The following is a 23,393-nucleotide window of genomic DNA, read 5'->3' on the forward strand; positions in this document are numbered from 1 at the left end:
GTGAATGGAGAACTTACCTCTGTCTCATTAAAGGGATATTTATACAGTTGGCAGCAGCTACTGCAGCAAATGGAACAAAGCGTCCTATTAGAGGTGTCACATGCTGTATAGAAGAAAAAGTAGAATTAATTATTTCCTTTACAAGAATAGCTAACGGGGGCAGTGACAGTCTAAATCTTCATTATTACATCTATACAAATGTCTAAATATTACTAAATCTTTGTCTCCTGAATGTTTTCCCTTATCCGTATAATACTAATAGGTCTTTACTAATAGTGTTCATTATATTGTCTCTTTTCATTTCGGGAAGACTAAGTACTAAAGAATTCAAATCTAGAGTCCTGAGGAATGCGGGTGGAATCTGTCCATGTATTTTGTTATCTACCCAAAAAGAGTACCGATGCAAGAGTGACTAATTTCATTTTCTTTGATTTAATCTTAATATTCAGTGAAACCAAAAATTATATGGTGTGTAAATTATGCTTGTATTTTAGAATTTAATCGAGGTTATCTCAAATTGTAAACCCATGCTAGGTTTTTGCCATGTTTCATTAACTGCAATAAATCTAGATCATTCAGATTAGAAAACATTAAAGTAAATGAGTAAAATTATCCAGGGTTCCTGTTCCTGATCATTATCCAGTGTTCTCTGCTGAAGTCCATGTGTATACCACCAGGTGAGCATAGCATCAAATTTGCTCTGAACAGCCTGTTGATATGTTTTCAGAATCTTGAACCAGTGCATCTAATCTTTTACATAAGAACATAAGAAATAGGAGCAGGAGTAGGCCATAAGGCCCCTCGATAATTTAATAAGATCATGGCTGACCTTCGACCTCGCTCCACTTTTGCACCCTATCCCCATATCCCTTGATTCCCTTAGAGTCCAAAAATCTATTGATCTCACCCCTGAATATACTCAACGATGGAGCATCCATAGCCCTCTGGGGTAGAGAATTCCAAAGATTCACAAACCTCAGCGTGAAGAAATTTCTCCTCATCTCAGTCCTAAAAGGCTGATCCCTTATCCTGAGACTATGCCCTCTAGTTCTAGACTCTCCAGCCAGGGGAAATAGCCCTCTCAGAATCTTATATGTTTCAATGAAATCACCTCTCAGTCTTCTAAACACCAGAGTATAGGCCCATTCTACTCAATCTCTCCTCATAGGACAATCCTCTCATCCCAGGAATCAATCTAGTGAACCTTTGTTGCACGGCCTCTAAAGTCAAGTATTTCAATGGAACATGAGTAGGCCATTCAGCCCCTCGTGCCTGCTCCGCCATTTGATAAGATCATGGCTGATCTGTGATCGAGCTCCATATACCTGCCTTTGGCCCATATCCCTTAATACCTTTGGTTGCCAAAAAGCTATCTATCTCACATTTAAATTTAGCAATTGAGCTAGTATCAATTGCAGTTTGCAGAAGAGGCTTCCAAACTTCTACAACCCTTTCTGTGCAGAAATGTTTTCTAATCTCGCTCCTGAAAGGTCTGGCTCTAATTTTTAGACTGTGCCCCCTACTCCTAGAATCCCCAACCAGCGGAAATAGGGTGGATGGAGAGAAACTATCTGTTCCCCTTAATATCTTATAAACTTCGATCAGATCACCCCATAACCTTCGAAACTCTAGAGGATACAACCCCAAATTGTGTAATCTCTCCTCGTAATTTAACCCTTGAAGTCCAGGTATCATTCTAGTAAACCTACGCTGCACTCCCTCCAAGGCCAATATGTCCTTCCGAAGGTGCGGTGCCCAGAACTGCTCACAGTACTCCAGGTGCGGTCTAACCAGGGCTTTGTATAGCTGCAGCATAACTTCTGCCCCCTTGTGCTCTAGTCCTCTAGATATAAAGGCCAACATTCCATTAGCCTTCTTGATTATTTTCTGCACCTGTTCATGACACTTCAATGATCTATGTACCTGAACCTCTAAGTCCCTTTGGAAATCCACTGTTTTTAACTTTTAACCATTTAGAAAGTACCCTGTTCTATCCTTTTTTGATCCAAAGTGGATGACCTCACATTTGTCTACATTGAATTCCATTTGCCACAGTTTTGCCCATTCACCTAATCTATCAATATCGCTTTGTAATTTTATGTTTTCATCTACACTGCGTACAATGCCACCAATCTTTGTGTCATCGGCAAATTTAGATATGAGACTTTCTATGCCTTCATCTAACTCGTTAATAAATGTTATGAATAATTGACGCCCCAAGACAGATCCCTGCGGGACTCCACTAGTCACATCCTGCCAATATGAATACTTACCCATTATCCCTACTCTCTGTCACCTTTCGCTCAGCCAATTTCCTAACCAAGTCCGTACTTTTTCCTCGATTCCGTGGGCTTCTATCTTAGCTAACAGTCTCTTATGTGGGACCTTATCAAATGCCTTCTGGAAGTCCATATAAATAACATCCATTGACATTCCCCTGACCACTACTTTAGTCACCTCTTCAAAAAATTCAATCAGGTTTGTCAGGCACGACCTACCTTCCTTAGGAAAGGAGACCAAAACTGTACATAGTACTCCAGGCGTGGTCTCACCAAAGCCCTGTACAATTGCAGCAAGACTTCCTTACTCTTGTACTCCAACCCCCATGCAATAAAGGCCAACTTACCATTTGCCTTCCTTATTGCTTGCTGTATCTGCATGTTAACTTTCTGTGTTTCGTGTACAAGGACACCCAAATCCCTATGAACACCAACATTTAATAGTTTCTCACCATTTAAAAAATATTCTGTTTTTCTATTCTTCCTACCAAAGTGAATAACCTCATATTTCCACACATTATATTCCATCTGCCACCTTCTTGCCCACTTACTTAACCTGTCTACATCCCTTTGCAGACTCTGTGTCCTCCTCACAGCTTATTTTCCCATCAAGCTTTGTATCGTCAGCAAACTTGGATACATTACATTCGGTGCCTTCATTTAAGTCATTAATATAAAATGTAAATCGCTGAAACCCCAGCACTGATCCTTGCGGCACCCCACTAGTAATAGCCTGCCAACCTGAAAATGACCCATTTATTCCTATCTTTGTTTTCTGTCCGTTAACCAATCCTCTATCCATGCGAATATATTACCCTCAACCCCATGAGCCTTTATCTTGTGTAATATCTTTCCATTTATCCCTTCAAATACTTTATCATTTTGAATAATTTTATTCGACCTCTCCTTCACTTTCTCTGCTCCTTGAATACAGCACTATTTTCCATAATTATGTCTGCTTATTCCTGGTATCATCCTCGTGAATCGACAATACGCCTTTTCCGTAGATCCAATATCCAATAATGGATAAGACATGCATGCAACAAAAGTTAGTGATACCTTAGTTAGTGAATTAAGGCCAAGAGCTGTTGCTACTGCACCTGTTGTAGCAGACACATAGGCTGTACCAAGCTGGCTGCAATTTAAACAGGAAAAAAAGTAAGAAATCATAATTTTAATGATATTCTTGAGATTTCCAGAACAAAATCTAAACACGATGGGCTCGATATTAGGAGGGAGGCGGGTTGGCAGCAGAGGGGGTCACGCCCAGTGAATTCGGGGTGCTCTGCACGCGATCGCAGCCTAATTGAAGGCACTTACCTTGGCTTCCGGGTTTTGTGCTGGAAAGCTGCGCAGCGGGCGGACAGCGCAGCCGCATAATAGGCTGTCAGCTGGAGGAGCCCTATTTAAAGGGGCAGTCCTCCACTGACTGATGCTGCAGAAAGGAGCCAAAATTACAGCATGGAGCAGCCCAGGGGGAAGGCTGCTCCCAGGTTTAATGATGCCTCACTCCAGGTCCTACTGGATGGGGTGAGGAGAAGGACAGAGATCTTCTCGATGGCGGACGGGAGGAAGTGGCCTGCCTCTGCCACCACGAAGGCCTGGCTCGAGGTGGCAGAGGAGGTCACCAGCACCAACATATCATGTATCTGCATACAGTGCAGGAGGCACTTCAATGACCTAAGTAGGTCAGCCGAAGTGAGTACACTTACTCATTCCCCTACACTCCGTCTGCCACATCACCGCCCCCACCCCATATCTCTTTCTGCGCTGCTCACCTCGCCAGTACTCATCCCACCACTACCACTCAACCCAATCCTCATACAATCTCATGGCTCCGTCTCATACTCACCCTCTCATGCATCTCTTTCACGGTCAGCCTCACCCAACTTGCCACTACCTGTGCTGCAGCCACAGGGCATGCATCACATATGTGTAGTAGGAAGCGTAAGGCAAGCGTGTCGTGAGCATGAAGGGGATGCACAAGGGTGTTTGAGGGTTTGTCATGATTTTTACTTATATTTGATTTCTGAGCAACTCACATTACATATTATATTGTCACCACTACTGCCACGTCTTTGCAAATCTTGTCTGGTTTGTGCAATAATGCCCTTTCCTGAGGATCACCATGAAGATCCACACTTGATGCCACCGATTGTGTCACTGCAGAGTGGGTGTAGGTGTATTTGCAGGGCTCTTTTGTGCAGACGACTGAGAGACGTTGGCGATGTCCCCGGTGGCACCCTGGAAGGATGCGGAGGAGAAGTTGTTGAGGGCAGTGGTGACTTTGACAGTGACAGGTAAGATGATGATGCTCGGGCCAGCCAGGAGCAGCTCGGCATGAAGGAGGCTGCAGATGTCCACGACTATATGTCGAGTGACTCTGAGCCTCCGTGTGCACTGCTGCTCAGAGAGGTCCAGGAAGCTGAGCCTCGGTCTGTAGACCCTGAGGCGATGGTAGTGCCTTCTGCGACGCATCTCTCTCTGCGGTTGCCCTTCCTCCTGCTGTGCAGGTGATGTGTCACAGCACTGTGTTGTGGAGCTCCACGTGTCAGAGGTGGACGGCATGGCCGGCGAGGCTGGTGATGCTGTTCGTCCTCCAAGGAGGTCATGACTGCAGCTATGGTGGCCCCCATCTGGAAGATGTACGTTTAAGGGGGTCCGCAAGGTAGGTAAATGTGTCTGCACACCGGGGTTGAGGTTCCAAGTTGGTGAATTTTATTGTTAGGAGGGTGGTGGTGCAGGCCAAACTTTGTCCAAAATGACAGAGTGGCCAACTGCAATGAGTGAGGGTCTCCCTCCGCCCCCCCACCCCACCACCTATCAAATGGACCTTTGCAGTTCCACAGGCTGGTGGCTGCAACACGACCATTTCAACTGGGAGTGTTTCCCCCAGTAGGGGAAACATGCTCAGTTGAGATGAAAATCCCATCCCTCCTAAAATATCCTACAAATCAGGTCTGCTAACGACCTGAACTATGTAATTAATCGCCTTAAGTGGGATCCTGCCAACTTTAATTGCTGGCGGGAGCCCCGCATGTGGGGCCTGCACGCACATCTAAGCGCGTCACTGGGGAACCCGGAAGTGGGCGGGTTGGAGCCGGGCTCCGGACCTGCCCCGGGATTCCCCGATTTTCGGAGCCCCCCCGGTACGAATGCGCTGGCTCGGACGTCCAAAAATCGAGCCCTATGTGTCAATCACGATCAAAATATTATTCTGTTATAACAGTAAGGTTAACTAAACACACTATATTTCTATATGAGAAGTTAATGCATACAAAATAAATTAGGTGAAAACCTAGTTTTGCTTACTTTTTTTTAAACTTTGATTTTGACCAGCAAAAGCCATCATTTGGTTATCAGCATAAAAAATAGTTTAAAATTGAAATTTATGGCAAAGCCTATATCAATCTGAATATAACCACAACCTACCCTACGGTTATTGGAGCATCTCCACTTCTGTTAGTATAGTTCACAATAGCGTTGAAGGACTGATTAATCCACTGCCAGAAAACCACTGCAGGAGTAGTTCTAAAATGAAATCAGTAAGCAAACATTTTATAACTGCGTACAGTAAATGTAAACAATAATGCTTGGGAATATTTTTAATAAAGAGATTGTTCAATGTCCAAATTGGATCACTATTGTCTCTACACCTGTACTCTTTCTTTTCTTTGTATACATTACAACAAATGCAAACATTGGTATAAGCTTTTTTTAAAATTGAAAAACCAAAGTGAAGGGCCGAGGCTTATAGCCAGGGTTGAAGATGAGGTAAATCAGGAATTAGCGATTAGATGGTTTCTAGCCTGAAGAGGAAAGAAGTGGGGGGGGGGGGTGGAGGTAAGGAGTTCTATACTATTAAGGTCCCTGGGAAAGAATGAGTTAAGAGTACGAGATGGTCTTGATTTCAACACAGTTGGGGATATAGGGAGTAGGAAAAGAGTGTAGCTTAGAAAGAACAAGAAAGGAAAGGTAAGAGATGCACTGGCCAAGGTAGCACACTGGGTGAGAGTCAGTTCTTACATAAAGTCAACAACCTGGTTTAGCTCATCTGTGCCTTGGTTTGTAAGAATGTGGTGGAGTCAGCTCATTTTGAAAATAATAATTGTTTCAAAATTTCAAGTAGCCAATCCATGACAAACCATAAAGATTTTGATCACTTTATTACCACCACTAAATATCATTAATGCCATAGCAAAAATGCTATTTGGTATCTTTCCAAACATGCATCACATTCTTCCTCCTACACTGCCGTGTCCCCTTTTAGTAGTATAATGCTGTAGTAGTATTATAATGTTGTTGCTCTGTGCTCCTATGGAGGAGCTGGCATTGATACTTTCCTTCAAAACTGCTCCTGCTTAAAATGCCCACCCTGTACCCTTCCATCTGATGGCTCATCTCTAACCTCCTCCTCTTTAAAGCTCTTGAAAACGTCATCGCTACCAAACTCTGCACCAGTTATCCTTGTTTGACTCACTTCAGTCTGGTTTCTATCTCACCGACAACACTGAGACCCTCCTGGTCAATGTCACCTGTAATATTTTGTATACCGATCTCTCTCCCCTTGTCCTCCCTGTGGTTTGCAACATGGGTGACCGTTCCATCATCCTCAATCACCTCTCCTCTATGATCCATCTCCATGGCCCTGATTCCATTCCTACCTGTCCCAATGTAGACAGTATAACTCCTGCAATGGCTTCTCTTCCCACGGGTTCTGACGAAGGGTCATAGACCTGAAACGTTTACCCTAACTTCCTCTCTCCACAGATGCTTCTGACCTGCTGAGTGTTTCCAGCATTTTCTGTTTTTAATTAGATAAGCAGACAAGTTCCATAATTGGTAGGAAAATATTATATGTAAAAAGTCGTTATAACACAGTATTATCACAAAGTTAGGAACTATTTATTATTTTATAATATACAAGGACTTAGCAAAATTTAGGAACTATTAAAATCATATGTTTTGTTATTGCTACTATTTGCTTATTCTATTACTGTTTAATAAATTATTCGTCAGTTAAAGCTCAAAACGAGGTCTAATGCAGTATTATCCTGCTACTTTTGAAGACAAAGAAAATCTCATGGAGGCATTGGATAGAACCAATGCCTGAAGCAATCTATAAAGGGTCTCTGTTCATTATCCTGTGCACACTATGATGTTTTATTTATCAAGGTAAGTGAAAACACTCAAGAATGTTAACAGTTAGGGTTCACCAATGAGTGTTGTCTGAAACACAGAAGTAAAAAAAAAACCTAGAGTATAAAAGGAAAAACAACCCATAAACATAACACCCTCATTCATGCCCTTATCATCTCTCAATTCAAATTATTTACTGTTCTCCTCCTTGGTCTCCCAAGTTGCACTATACACAAACTCTAAGCCATCCAGAACTCAACTACCCACATCTGATCCTGTACTGTTTTAGTCACCTGTCACCCCTGTCCTCACCAATTACCACTGGTTCCTCTTTCCCCAGTATGTTGCCTTCAAAATACTCATCCTTGTTCCCCCATGGCCTTGTTCCACTCTACCTCTGCAACCTTCTCCATATGTTCCAGCTCATACCTTTGTTCCTTTGACCCTGGCCTTCTGCCATTCCCACTATTGGTGAGAGAGAATTCAGTTATCTTGCCCTGTTATGGAATTCCCATCCTAAACCCTCTGTGTTGCCACACCTCTTCCGATTTTCAAAAGCCCCCTCAGAACCTTCAGTCACCTAACCTAACCTTTCACCTGAACTTCTGCTCTGGTATCTGAACCATGCTTTGTGCCATGTCTTGGGACATTTTGTTACAATTAAGGCACTATATGATGTTCTTGCTGAGACAACAATAATGTGATACCTGAGCCATCAACATAACTATAATATTTTCTAGAAGTTGCACTGGCCCCGATACCCATGTCAGCCTTTACAGAAATCTATTTTATATTTTAAAAGTCTCGTACCTGCGTGACTTCCTGTTGTACAACACTTATTTTCTGTATGGTCGGTCACATGTTTTCTGTCCAGGTCACACCTGTATCATGCTATCTGTCATGCTATTTCCATGGCACCTGGATGTCATGCTATCTGTCACACCTGTAAATTAGTTTTAAACTGTCAGTTATGCCTTTTAGGCCTCCCAACACCACATAGAAATAGAATTTCATAGAAATTACAACTTCTGTTTGGTCCAACCCGTCCATGTTGGTGTTTATCCTCCATGTGAGCAGTAGTCCTAATCCCATATGCCTGCCCTGTTCCCATGTCTCTTTATTCCCTTTTCCTTCAACCACCTATCTAATGTATTCTTAAATGTTGACAACACTAGGTAGCACTGCTGCTCCTCCAACCTATCTCCTAGGTTCATTCCTCTAGATGGTACTTGAGGCAGTGTTTAAAATTCTATATTCACCTTTTCCCCTTCCATGCATCCTGTTCCTTGCAGGTAAGTTAAGTTTTATTTGCCACCTTCTGGCTTAACTGTCCTCACTGTCATAGATCTCCCACACTAGGCCTGCTATGTTAGCCCCTAGGCTGCCTGCACTTACTGCAGCAGGGTTCTGCTGCCATCGCCCCCTGACCTGCTGAGTTCCCTTCAGCTCCTTGCCTGCCCATCCCTGCTGCTGCAGGACTCCTTCACCACCCCGGGATTGTTAGTCCAACTTCCCCACCACCTTCAGTTCTGCTGTGTCCTATGGGGCTCCCCGCCACCCTCAGGTGTGCTGCCTGATCTTCCACACCACCTCTGGACCTGCTGCTGCTATTACTGTAGGACCTGTTGCGTCCTGTTTGGCCTGGTCTGCCTGTCATTGCCATTGCATGGCACCCCTGCCACCCCCAACGCAATGAGCACTTTGAAAAAGAAACTGCCGGTTCCCAGGCCAATGCTGGGAATCTGGCAATAATCACACACCAGGCCTGGGATAGGGGGGATTTTTACCTGAAAAAAAGTTTTGGGGTAAGGTTGGTGGGGGCTGGGGAGGGATGTTAGATTTTTGGGGAAAGCAGAGAATGTGAGAAATAGTGGAAGGTGGACATATGAGGGAGAACACAGGTGCTGTAAAGCCAGAACAGGCAGAGGCAAAAGTGGAAGGGTGAAGGAGAGTAGGCAAAATGGGGAAAAGAGGCAGGAAGAGGAGAGCAAGAAGGGCAAGGGAAAGTGCTGGAAAAAGGGGAGGGGAGATGGTGGAGGTCAACTGAAAAGGGGAAAGGGAAGGGGAATAGGAGGAGGGCAGAGGCAAAAAGAAAGTAGGGACTGAGGAAGAGAGGGAAATGGAGTGTCATTGGGAAGAATGTCATGGGTGAAGGAGCAGCAGAAAGTACAAACAGGGGCAGTAGACAGGATGGGTTAAAGGGAAGAGGTAAAGAGATAGGACACGACAGCAACGAACAGAAGGAGAATGAGAGCACAAGGGGTGCGGGACAGTAGTTCTTTAGATACAAGGGTAGCTGATGGGGTGTAAGGCAAAAGCATAAAACCAGCTGACGGACCACACATTAGAGAAGGCCGTTAGAATGCCATCCCCTTCAATGTTGCTTGCCACTGCCAGCCTGCTCTGTGATCACATGCCTCCCCTCCACTCACAAGAACACAAAAGAGGGAGCATGAAAAAGACAACAGAGACAGAAGAAAAGCAGAGAAACATCCAGAAAACGGTATAAAAAGACGGCGTGAACCATGAGAGGACACAATGATACCACTAGCAACAGACAGGTCAGGCACAAACCATTTCCAGCAACCTACTGTGAGCAACATCTTGGGAGTACCATTTGTATTTTTTAAAAAAATCCTTATACTGCCCAGGGGTCCCAGCCTCCATTAGTTACCAGGAAAGAAACTTCCAGGATTTACTTTAAATTTCCAGCACCACGTGAAGCCCATTTCTTCTCTGGCACTTTAATACAATTATAATCCAAAATTATGCTGGAAACATGTTGAATAAATCCACAGTATCGACTTGACAGTACAAGCCTACTACACATTGTGCCACGGAATTTTTTTTTGTCGTGATTCACAATATTTTTTAAAATTACTGTTCGTATATTTTAGGGTATGACAGCCCCTAATTGCTCCCCAAATACTGCAATAGAGATTTCCAAATGGCACCCGGTTTTTGGCGTTGTAGATCATAGTTTCAATCGTATGATCATTTCAAATATTTTATTTAAAAAAAAATATTCCTTATTTGATGTTCCTATGGTTTAAATTTTTTTGAAAAATATTTAGTGAGAAAACGGATTCCTTAATCCAGCCGGTCCTGCTTTTTTCCACCATTTTTGGGTCAGCGAGACTGAGAAAAAATGCAGAGTTTAATGAGTCTGTCACCATATCACATGCTTCCCTGGAAATGGGGTTAAGTGGCAGGCGGGCAAAAACCTGCATCTCCCCTCCATGCAAATTGGTAGCATTAAATGGTCATTAACCTTCTTCCTGCACTATATGCTTTCTACAGTTGTGAAAAATCACAAGAGAAGCTCTTAATTTTAAAAGGTATTTACTCACTTATAGAATGTCATCATACATCCAGTAATAGTCATGTTCATTGGCACCTGAGCTGACATTCGACCAATAAGAATCATCTTTTCTCCTGTATCTGGGTGAAACGCAGAGTCATAGACATACTTTGCTCTCCAAAGTTCATCTTCTGTAAGTTCAGGAGCTATGATACCTTGCCTAAGATATAACACATGTAACAATACAATAAATCAGCATTAGGATAAGCATCAACCAAAAAAAACCCCTCTTACAAAAAAAGACAATAGGTTAAAAGCCATCAAATTAACAAAATACAGATGGTAAAATGGACCTGAGTTCCTCTTCTGTATCCAGGGCGTAAATTTTACCCCAGAGCCAGGAAGGTGGGGGTGGGGGGAGGGAAGGAATCCTGATCGGAAACATGGAAGTACGGGTTTCCCGGGCGTCCTTACGATTTAGATGTAAGGATGTCTTTTTTTCTGGTTTCCCACCTGACAGACCAGCCCGATTGACAGGCTGGCCTCAGTCAGACGAGAGAAGAGCCAGGAAGTAGATGCGAGCAGATAAGTATTAGATTGGGGGTGTCGGAGGTCGCGAGGGGGGGGGGGGGGTGGTGTCGGAGGTGGAAAACCCCGGGTGGGTGGGGACAGGTCGGCTTATTGTGCCTTGGGGAAGCACTCCTGTTCCTCTGGGCCACAAACAGTATGATAAAGGCACTTACCTGCTGTTTCGGGACTTCTTGCCTCCTCTTACGTGGCATGAAGCACAAGACCCGGGAGTTAACAATAAAAAAGCTGTAAAAAAATGGAGGCCTGCAGCCTCCTGGAAAACTTTCACTGACCGACCTGTCTACCCCTCGTACTGCCTCCATTAAAACCAAAAGTTGGAGGTCAGTTGGGTCGGGTTATGCAAAAATTTGGCAGATGGAATATAATGTGGGAAAATGTGAAGTCATCCACTTTGGGAGAAAAGGTAAAAAAAAAGCAAAATTTTATTTGAATGGAGAAATACTACAAAATGCTGCGGTACAGAGGGATCTGGGTATCCTCGTACATGAAATACAAAAAGTCAACAGCAGATAATCTAGAAGGCAAACGGAATATTGGCCTTTATTTCTACGGGGATGGAGTATAAAAGCAGGGAAGTTATGCTACAACTGTACAGGGTGCTGGTGAGACCACACCTGGAGTACTTCGTACAGATCTGGTGCCCTTATTTAAGGAAGGATATACTTGCATTGGAGGCAGTTCAGAGAAGGTTCGCTAGGTTGATTCCGGGTATGGAAGGGTTGTCTTATGAGGAAAGATTGAACAGGTTGGGTCTATACTCATTGGAGTTTAGAAGAATGAGAGGAGATCTTATTGAAACATACAAGATTCTGAGGGGACTCGATAGGGTAGATGCTGAGATGATGTTACCACTCATGGGGGAATCTAAAATTAGGGGGCATAGTCTCAGAATAAGGGGTCGCCCGTTTAAGACGGAAATGAGGAGGAATTTCTTCTCCCAGAGGGTCGTGAATCTTTGGAATTCTTTACCCCAAAAAGCTGTGAAGGCTGAATCATTGAGTACATTCAAGGCTGAGTTAGTCAAATTTTTGATCAGCAAGCGAGTCAAACGATATGGGGAAAAGGCAGGAAAGTGGAGTTAAGGTAAAAATCAGATCAGCCATGATCTCATTAAATGGCAATGCAGGCTCGAAGGGCCAAATGGCTACACCTGCTCCTATCCCTTATGGTCTTATGGTTTTCTTTCCAACAATTTTTACCTTTCCACCCGTCCCCAATCCAACCAATCGTGGAGTTAAAATTTAGGCCCAGGTGTCTAAATGTTTTACATAACAACAGTGACTATACTTCAAAAGTTACTCATTAACTGCGAAGCACTTTGAGACACCCTGAGGGTCCTATGTAAATCGAAGTTCTTTACTTTATGTGAACAGTTATTTTTGACAAGTTAAAGATTTTACTGAATTAATGGGCCAGACGTTACTCGTAAAATAACGGTGAGTCCATCAGTGCTCACCGTTATTAATGGGCAAATCGAAGAGCAAGTTCCGGCGACCGCACATGCACAGTCAAACGCAGAAATCCAGAACTTGCTCTTCCTGATTTCCTGCTAATCTGACAGCTTCGTGTTAAAGATATCGTAGGCTGGAATCAATGGACCAGAGCGAACTTGCTCTCCTATCCAGCTGGAAACTAACTAACTTCGCCAGAAAAAAATAGTACGCTGAGTTATATCAGGTCTAAACTAAATTTTAATGGCATGGTAAGTATTAATAACTGCCAAACAACCTTCCTGGCACTGAAAATTAACTTTTAAAAATGTTGAGTCTCATTACTCGCAATTTTAAACGTTACAAAATTTTTATTTTTTTAAAACTTTTTCTTTCTGCCTCTTTTATCTCAGTCTTTTAATCGTGCCCTCTCTTTATTTCACTTTCTCTTTCTGATTTTATAGTACATTTACTAACCTTATCTGACACTTCCTGGTTCTTAGTCTGTGCAGTTTGTGAATGAGCTTCACTTCCTGGTTCTCACAGCATGGCTTGCTTCAAGGGACACAGAGATCCTTTCCTCTTCTCACAGCTCAGAGAAGCCAGAGAACGACCGCTGCATTTCTTGCAGGTCTCAATTAAAGCAAGTTGGCGCCCAGCAGCCCGTGAAAAGTTTGTGGGTGAGTTAGTTACTTATGAGCGATAGGTGGCGTTCATTTGCCGCTCAGCGCAATTTCCGACCTAAGGTCATTGTTAAGCCTTGAAAATGAATCTTGCACATCCTAATTCAATTTGTTAAATCTTAGTATACACATTCAGAACTGTGAGACACTAAAATTCTTCCAGATAATTAGCAAAAAACCTAGAGAACAAATAATGTTTTGCTGTTATTAGATTTGCTGATATTTTTCTTAAGGCTCCACGATTCTAGAGGATTTTTTTGGTTAAAGTCAAAGACAACAATTTTCAAGACAACACTTCTACAATATACCAGGGCTTCAAATTAACACTGGTCTGTTGAAGGATAATAGTGGTGGACATGTTACCAGGGGACTGAACATTCTGAAGCCAACACATGCAGATTGCATTTTGTGCTTATAAATTCATATGGCTTCTTGTGTTTATTTTTAAACAAATTACCTATGGTGGACACCTGTGTAAAATTAAATGCATTTTTTCTTTTCTATAATGTGCCTTGGAGAGGTGCAGAGGAGATTTACTAGAATGATACCAGAGATAAGGAATTTCGGTTATGTGGAGACATTAGGGATGCTGGGGTTGTTCTTCTTAGATCAGAGAAGGTTAAAGGGGAGATATAATAGAGGTGTTCAAAATTATGAAGGGTTTTGATAGAGTAAATAAGGAGAAACAATTTCCACTGGCAGGAGGGTCAGTAACCAGAGGACAAAGATTTAAGATAATTGGCAAAAGAACCAGAAGGGAGATGAGGAGATTTTTTTTTTAAAACGCAGGGAGTTGTTATGATCTGGAATGCACTGCCTGAAAGGATAGTGGTAACAGATTCAATAGTAACTTTCAAAAAGTAGTTGGATATATTGGATATGCTGTGGCGATAACTGAGACCAGGCTCAAAAAAGGGCAGGATTGGGTACTAAATATTCCTGGATACAAGGTGTTCAGGAAAGATAGGGAAGGAAAGAAATGAGGGTGGGGTGGCAGTATTGAATAAGGAGAATATTGCAGTGGTGGAGAGAGAGGATGTCCTGGAGGGGTCAAGGACAGATTCTATTTGGTTAGAGTTAAGAAACAATAGAGGTGCCATTATACTGTTGGAGGTATACTACAGGCCATCAACTAGTGGGAAGGATATAGAGGAGCAAATTTGTAGGGAAATTACAGAGATGTGCAAGAGCCATAGAGTAGTGATAATGGGGGACTTCAACTATCCTAATGTAGACTGAGATAGTAATAGTGTAAGGCGCAAAGAATTTTTGAAGTGTGTTCAGGAGAACTTTCTGAACCAGTACGCTTCTGGCCCAATGAGGAAGGAGGCATTGCTGGATCTGGTTCTGGGGATGAGGTGAGCCAAGTGGAGCAAGTGTCAGTGGGGGAACATTTATGGAACAATGATCATAGTTTCATAAGGTTTAGATCAGCTATCGAACAGGACACGGAACACTCTAAAGTAAAAATACTCATTTGGAGGAGGGGCCAATTTTAGTTGGATGGGAATGGATCTGGCCCAGGTAAATTGGAATCAAAGATTGGCAGGCAAATGGGCGGCCTTTAAAGATGAGATGGTTCGGGTACAGTCTAGGTACATTTCTACGAGGGAGAAAGGTAGTGCAACTAAAGCCAGAGCTCCCTGGATGACAAAGAGATAGAGAATAAGATGAAGCAGAAAAAGAGGGCATATGACAGATGTCAGGTTGATAATACATGTGAGAACCAGGTTGAATATAGAAAGTTCAGAGGGGAAGTGAAAAAGGAAATAAGAGGGGCAAAGAGAGAGTATGAGAAAGGACTGGTGGCGAACATAAAAGGGAATCCAAAAGTCTTCTATAGGCATGTAAACAGTAAATGGGTAGTAAGAGGAGGGGTGGGACCGATTAGGGACCAAAAAGGAGATCTACGCTTGGAGGCAGAGGGCATGGCTGAAGTACTAAATGAGTACTGTGCATCGGTCTTTAACCAAGGAAGAAGATGCTGCCGAAGTCACTGTAAAAGAAGGAGGTAGTTGAGATATTGGATGGACTAAAAATTGATAAAGGACGTACAAGAAAGGCTAGCTGTACTTAAAGTAGATAAGTCACCCGGTCCAGATGGGATGCATCCTAGGTTGCTGGGGGAAGTAAGGGTGGAGATTGCAGAAGTACTGGCCATAATTTTTCAATCACCTTTAGATACGGGAGTGGTGCCAGAGGACTGGAGAATTGAAACTGTTACACCCTTGTTCAAAGAAGGGTGTAAGTATAAACCAACAACTACAGGCGAGTTGAACCTCGGTAGTGGGGAAACTTTTAGAAACGATAATCCAGGACAAAATTAACAGTCACTTGGACAAGTGTGGAATAATTAAGGAAAACCAGCACAGATTTGTTAAAGGCACATCGTGTCTAACTAACTTGATTGAGTTTTTTGATGAAGTAACAGAGAGGGTCGATGAGGGCAATGCGGTTGATGTGGTGTATATGGACTTCCAAAAGGCGTTTGATAAAGTGCCGCACAATAGGCTTGTCATCAAAGTTGAAACCCGTGGAATAAAAGGGGCAGTGGCAGCATGGATATGAAATTGGCTAAGTAACAGAAAACAGAGCAGTGGTGAACGGTTGTTTTTCGGACTGGAGGAAGGTATACCGTGGTGTTCCCCAGGGGTCGGTACTAGGGCCATTGCTTTTCTTGATATATATTAATGACTTGGACTTGGGTGTACAGGGCACACTTTCAAAATTTGCAAGTATAGTAAATAGTGAGGAGAATAGTGATAGACTTCAAGGGGACATAGACCTGCTGGTGGAATGGGCAGATACGTGGCAGATGAAATTTAACGCAGAAAAGTGTGAAGTGATACATTTTGGTAGGAAGAACAAGGAGCGGCAACTAAAGGGTACAATTCTAAAAGGGTTGCAGGAACAGAGAGATCTGGGGGTATATGTGCACAAATCATTGAAGGTGGCAGGACAGGTTGAGAAAGCGGTTACAAAAGCATACTGGATCCTGGGCTTTATAAATAGAGGCACAGAATACAAAAGCAAGGAGGTTATGATGAACCTTTGTAAAACACTGATTCGGCCACAACTGGAGTATTGTGTCCAGTTCTGGACACCCCACTTTAGGAAGGATGTGAAGGCCTTAGAGAGGGTGCAGAAGAGATTTACCAGAATGATTCCAGGGATGAGGAACTTCATTTACTTGGATAGATTGGAGAAGCTGGGGTTGTTCTCCTTAGAGCAGAGAAAGTTGAGAGGAGATTTGATATAGGTATTCAAAATCATGAAGGGTCTAGACAGAGTAGTTAGAGAGAAACTGTTCCCATTGGCGGATGGGTCAAGAACCAGAGGACATAGATTTAAGGTGATTGTCAAAAGAACCAAAGGCAACATGTGGAAAACCTTTTTTTACACAGCGAGTGTTTATGATCTGGAATGTACTCTGAGGGGGTGGTGGAGGCACATTCAATCGTAGCTTTCTAAAGGGAATTGGATAAGTACTTGAAGGGAAAAAATTTGCAGGGCTACGGAGATAGAGTGGGGGAGTGGACTAGCTGGATTGCTCTTGCAGAGAACCGGCACGGACTCGATGGGTCGAATGGCCTCCTTCTGTGCTGTAACCATTCTATGATATACTTGAAAAGGAAAAAAGATGTAGGGTTGTGGGGAATGGCCAAGAGGTTGGGGCTAATTGGACAGCTCTTTCATAGAGCTGCCGCAGGCAAAATGGGCTGAATGACATCTGTGCTGTATTTTTCTATGATTCTATATGACAAATCTAGTTTTCCCTAAATTTCAGGCTCTGGCCCAGCTGTGTATTTTTTTGCATTAACTTTCAAATTCAACTATAGCATTCAGAAACAGTCACCGTAATTAAGTAACTGCCTTCAATTTAATACAGATAAAATATTAGTTTGCTCACTATCAACTGGAAATACTTTCCAAGCCAGATGCACTCACTGTGACACAATTACTATACAAATATTCCATCTTTGCTTGGTACTTCAATTTCATGTTTTGCACATCAACTTTGCTTGTGAAAAAATATTTTTTCCAGTTATAGTTATGAAACATCAATTTAATTAACCCATTGGAGATATATATTTTGTCCATTGTAAAATAATTTTACACTTGCATTTGTTTCTCATATGAATCTACAAGTGATTTCTTTAGTACTCCCTAGAAATTACTTCTGGAGTCCTGAAGACTTAGGAGGGTTTTGGATTCTAAAATTAAATTTTGCTGCCTTTACATGAAGTAAAGAGGATTAAAAATAAGCTGACAAGATTGCGTTAAGTTGATTTCTTTTTAAATTCTTGGACCATTTTAATATGTATACTTGAACCCCTGCACCATGCACAGTTAAATTCTTCCTTTGGTGTAGCAATACAAATAGTATTTGCGAAAGACAAATGTGCTACATCCTTTAGCATTAGTGCTGAATAATTATATACAGAAGATATATGAGTCAGTCAATATCAGGAAGGTTGGCAGTTCAAGCACACAATCTTTTAATATTCCACATTTTTGCAACGACATTAGGATGTTAAGTGTAAGAATCAATCCCCGGCACAGTAAAAACCTTCAATAAATGCACACTGTTATTCATTGTAGACAGACACATGAAAAAGAAATTGGATATTGTATGTAAAAATATGCCGTCTTTGTGACTTTGAGCTAGAAATGGATGAACATTTATAAGAAATGGCATTTGAAAAAGCAGGTTTAGATTAAATGGGAAGCAAATGTTTTGAAATACCAGAGGTATTACAATGCTGTCCTACGATTGACTTGTAGTTAACTCATCTATTATGGACTAGACCCAATGTAGTACTGCAATGTTTTATATTGAAACAACTGGTCTGAGGTCAGCCTGGCAGTAAATTTTCTGTATTGCCTGGTTCTGAATCGAACATTTAAGATCAGGAAAGAACTCTGCACATGTGCATTTACTTCGATACACCTGTAGAGCTCTTATAGCAGATCATAAATTTTACGTGTGTTATAAGACAAGGGGCGGGGCATCACGTCTGTGTAAACTTACAGGCTTTCCAGAAAGATCAAAGGACCCTCTAGGCATTGCTTTAAATCAAGTTTGACACTGGAATTATACCCCATGATTTATCAAACCCAAGGATTCAGAAGTGGCCTGTCCAAATGTAGTCATACCAGTCTGTTCTAAAAATCAGATCTTGACTTTTTTTCGAATTCATTCATGAGATGTGGGCGTCGCTGGCAAGGCCAGCATTTATTGCCCATCCCTAATTGCCCTTGAGAAGGTGGTGATGAGCTGCCTTCTTGAACCGCTGCAGTCCGTGTGACGAAGGTACTCCCATAGTGCTGATAGATAGGGAGTTCCAGGATTTTGACCCAGCGATGACGAAGGAACGGCGATATATTTCCAAGTCAGGATGGTGTGAGACTTGGAGGGGAACGTGCAGGTGATGATGTTTCCCATGCACCTTCTGCCCTTGACCTTCTACGTTGTAGAGGTCACGGGTTTGGGAGGTGCTGTCGAAGAAATCTTGGCGAGTTGCTGCAGTGTATCTTGTAGGTGATACACACTGCAGCCATGGTGCGGCCAGTGGTGAAGGGAGTGAATGTTTAAGGTGGTGGATGGGGTGCCAATCAAATGAGCTGCTTTGTCCTGAATGGCGTCGAGTTTTTTGATGTTGTTGGAGCTGCACTCATCCAGACAAGTGGAGAGTATTCCATCACACTCCCGACTTGTGCCATGTAAATGGTGGAAAGGTCATGGAACGTCAGGAGGTGAGTCACTCGCCGCAGAATACCCAGCCACTGACCTGCTCTTGTAGCCACAGTATTTATGTGGCTGATCCAGTTAAGTTTCTGGTCAATGGTGACCCCCAGGATGTTGATGGTGGGGGATTCGGCGATGGTAATGCCGTTGAATGTCAAGGGGAGGTGGTTAGACTCTCTCTTGTTGGAGATGTCATTGCCTGGCACTTGTCTGACACGAATGTTACTTGCCCCTGATGAGCCCACGCCTGGATGTTGTCCAGGTCTTGCTGCATGCGGGCTCGGACTGCATCATTATTTGAGGGGTTGTGAATGGAACTGCACACTGTGCAATCATCAGCGAACATCCCCATTTCTGACCTTATGATGGAGGGAAGGTCATTGATGAAGCAGCTGAAGATCGTTGGGCCTAGGACACTGCCCTGAGGAACTCCTGCAGCAATGTCCTGGGGCTGAGATGATTGGCCTCCAACAACCACTACCATCCTCCTTTGTGCTAGGCATGACTCCGCCACTGGAGAGTTTTCCCCCTGATTCCCATTGACTTCAATTTTACTAGGGCTCCTTGGTGCCACACTCGGTCGAATGCTGTCTTGATGTCAAGGGCAGTCACTCTCATCTCACCTCTGGAATTCAGCTCTTTTGTCCATGTTTGGACCAAAGCTGTAATGAGGTCTGGAGCCGAGTGGTCCTGGCGGAACCCAAACTGAGCATCGGTGAGCACGTTATTGGAAGAGGGGACCGAGTGTAACATAACGAAGTTTGCAGATGATACAAAGATGGGAGGGAAAGTAGAGAGTGAGGAGGACATTAAAAACCTACAAGGGGATATAGACAGGCTGGGTGAGTGGGCGGAGACTTGGCAGATGAAATACAATATTGGAAAATATGAGGTTATGCACTTTGGCAGGAAAAAATCAGAGAGCAAGTTATTATCTTAATGGCGAGAAACTGGAAAGTACTGCAGTAAAAAGGGATCTGGGGTCCTAGTGCAAGAAAATCAAAAAGTTAGTATGCAGGTGCAGCAGGTGATCAAGAAGGCCAACGGAATGTTGGCTTTTATTGCTAGGGGGATAGAATATAAAAACAGGGAGGTATTGCTGCATTTATATAAGGTATTGGTGAGACCGCACCTGGAATACTGCATACAGTTTTGGTCTCCATACTTAAGAAAAGACATACTTGCTCTCGAGGCAGTACAAAGAAGGTTCACTCGGTTAATCCCGGGGATGAGAGGGTGGACATATGAGGAGAGGTTGAGTAGATTGGGACTCTACTCATTGGAGTTCAGAAGAATGAGAGGCGATCTTATTGAAACATATAAGATTGTGAAGGGGCTTGATTGGGTGGATGCGGTAAGGATGTTCCCAAGGATGGGTGAAACTAGAACTAGGGGGCATAATCTTAGAATAAGGGGCTGCTCTTTCAAAACTGAGATGAGGAGAAACTTCTTCACTCAGAGGGTAGTAGGTCTGTGGAATTTGCTGCCCCGGAAGCTGTGGGAGCTACATCATTGAATAAATTTAAAACAGAAATAGACAGTTTCCTAGAAGTAAAGGGAATTAGGGGTTACGGGGAGCGGGCAGGAAATTGGACATGAATTTAGATTTGAGGTTAGGATCAGATCAGCCATGATCTTATTGAATGGCGGAGCAGGCTCGAGGGGCCGATTGGCCTACTCCTGCTCCTATTTCTTATGTTCTTATGTAAGAGCCACTTGATAGCATTGTCGACGACACCTTCCATCACTTTGCTGATGATTGAGAGTAGATTGATGGGGCGGTAATTGGCCAGATTGGATTTGTCCTGCTTTTTGTGGACAGGACATACCTGGGCAATTTTCCACATTGTCGGGTAGATGCCAGTGTTGTAGCTATACTGGAACAGCTTGGCTAGAGGCGCAGCTAGTTCTGGAGCACAAGTCTTCAGCACTACAGCCGGGATGTTGTCGGGGCCCATAGTCTTTGCTGTATCCAGTGCACTCAGCCGTTTCTTGATATCACGTGGAGTGAATCGAATTGGCTTGTTCTATGTTTCTCTCATGGTATTTTTTTATTCCTATCTTATTTGGAATACCACCCACTTTTTCTCAAGAGGTTCCTATCCTTGTAAAGAAAGGACTTCAGCCTACAAACATGTGCATTTTTCCCCCTCTTGTTTAAATTTAAAAATAACTTAAAATCAAACACAAATGGAAAACAGTGATAAAATTGCACTACATCATAAATATAACAAAAATGTGTCAATAATGCATAAACAAAAATTTTTAAGATGGATTATTGTGCCCAATTTTGTAGTAGCACTAAGAAGGAATAAATAAAAATAGAAGACAGGCTCCATTGTCACATACCAAAACTGTGCTATACCATACCTATAATCATGTATTATCTTTCTAGCATTCTCCAACTGGGTATTTGATAGAAGGATATTCCTGGGGTCAGTAACTGTGAAGAAGTGTTTTGCTCTCCCAATGAAAGTACCCTGGTCCCATCGAGGTTCTTTGATATTTATGTTCAATGACACTTCTCCAGTCATTTTATAGTCTCTACAAGGCAAACAACAAACATAAAAGTTATGCATTAGCTGGCTCGGTAAAGTTTTTTTTGAAACCAACCGCATTTCAATTTAATTCAGAAAAATTAAAAGAGCATGCTCATTGGTTATTATTTACAATGACAGGTGATATATACACATGACCATTTAACCATAACATCTGCCACCCTGTTGTGTTAAATGTTGTATTTATATGGCTGTAAGTTTAAGCTACAATAATCCAGCAGTAAGACAATAAAAAGGTAACAAATAAATATTTTTTACTAAGACTAACCAATGCCCTCGTTATACCAGGATTTTCCTCTAACAACCTGTAGTAGTGTAAATATTCTGCAAAAAAACACTAATTCAAAAAGAGTCAAACAACACTCTGATTTGGTACCTCTAGCTCCACCAGAATCACCAAATAGGTAGATTGACACAGAAGCAATGGTGAAACACCTCTCATCTAGCAACGGAACCGCAAGAGTGCCAAGAATATAATGTGCATCACTGCATCACAATGTTATCTCAAAATGGTACATTGAAATTGCCCTACTTACTGGTGTGTACTTGATTCTGTGGACAAAATAATCTCAGACCTGTAAGAAGACTGAAAACCAATCACATCTCCAGTTTTCTAATGCTCAGTGGTACTTCAAGTTTTGGAGGAGATCAGAATCCTATTGTCTTTAGATGACCATGCAAGTAAACATAGGAATAACGTAGGTCATTCATCCCCTCAAGCCTGTTCCACCATTCAATTAGATCATGGCAGATTGGTATCTCAACTCCATTTACCTGCCTTTGTTATCCCTTGACGCCCTTACCCAATAAAAATCTATCGATCTCAATCTTGAAAAAATGTTTCCTGATTTCACTCCTAAATGGATCCCCTCAACAGAGGAAATAGTTTCTCTGTATCTACCCTATCGAATCCCTAATCAATTAGATCACCCGTCAACCTTCTAAACTCAAGAGAATATAAGTCACGTTTATCCGAGCCAGGAAAGGAATCCTAGTTTAATTGAGTGGTCAGGATGTTAAGCAATAATGGAAAAGTACACAAGCTCTCTAAAGAGAGGGTATTAAACAGCTTCCCACTTGATATGTACCTGATAATGCCCCATTTTGTCATCCATTATTCCCCCACTAGCAAGAATTCATTTTAATTTCTATTATTTCCTTCATGACATGTCCTTCTGTGTTCCTGAATACTGGCATTTGTACTTTTAAATCTAAAAAAATCTTAACACAGTGGTTTCTTCAATGCCTTTATTAATCTTATTTATATGGCACTACAGATAAAGAAAGCAGTAGTGAGTAATATTTTATTACTAAACCATTACAAACCCAGAATCCATAATATCATGATAATCAAGTGGAAAAAAACAAAAAGTGCACAGGTAATGATTAATGTGAGCAGAACAACAATTTGTGAGGTTGGCTAAGTCACTAAAGCAGAAGTACTGGACACTTGCACTGATATGTTTTCATATTGTGCGTGTGTAAATTTTTTTAAAATTAGGGCTCTACATCCTGACCATTTAATGAAAGTAGGACTCCTTTCCTGGCTAGAGTAAAAATACACAAAAAATTAATAAATTATACACAAGACAATCTGACATACTAGACCCTGAATACTTCAAATGGATGCAAATAAAGACAATATCCAATGAACTTAACCTAA

The 23,393-nt window shown here is 42.3% G+C and overlaps 1 protein-coding gene across 4 annotated transcripts in view; it reads right to left on the reverse strand.

The window, feature by feature from the left end:
* Positions 1-23,393, reverse strand: part of LOC137332523 (sideroflexin-1) — an 86,326-nt gene that overhangs the window by 20,681 nt on the left and 42,252 nt on the right. For all 4 annotated transcript variants that reach the window (XM_067996425.1, XM_067996427.1, XM_067996428.1 and 1 more), the window contains exons 2-6: positions 21,543-21,716; positions 10,769-10,939; positions 5,712-5,810; positions 3,339-3,414; positions 18-103 (exon numbers count right to left, since the gene is read on the reverse strand). In XM_067996425.1, coding sequence (XP_067852526.1) covers positions 18-103; positions 3,339-3,414; positions 5,712-5,810; positions 10,769-10,939; positions 21,543-21,706 — 596 coding nt within the window. In that variant the 5' untranslated portion in view covers positions 21,707-21,716. The remainder of the gene's footprint in view (positions 1-17; positions 104-3,338; positions 3,415-5,711; positions 5,811-10,768; positions 10,940-21,542; positions 21,717-23,393) is intronic.

Source organism: Heptranchias perlo, chromosome 14 (assembly GCF_035084215.1).
Source record: "Heptranchias perlo isolate sHepPer1 chromosome 14, sHepPer1.hap1, whole genome shotgun sequence".
NCBI classification, from domain to species: domain Eukaryota; kingdom Metazoa; phylum Chordata; class Chondrichthyes; order Hexanchiformes; family Hexanchidae; genus Heptranchias; species Heptranchias perlo.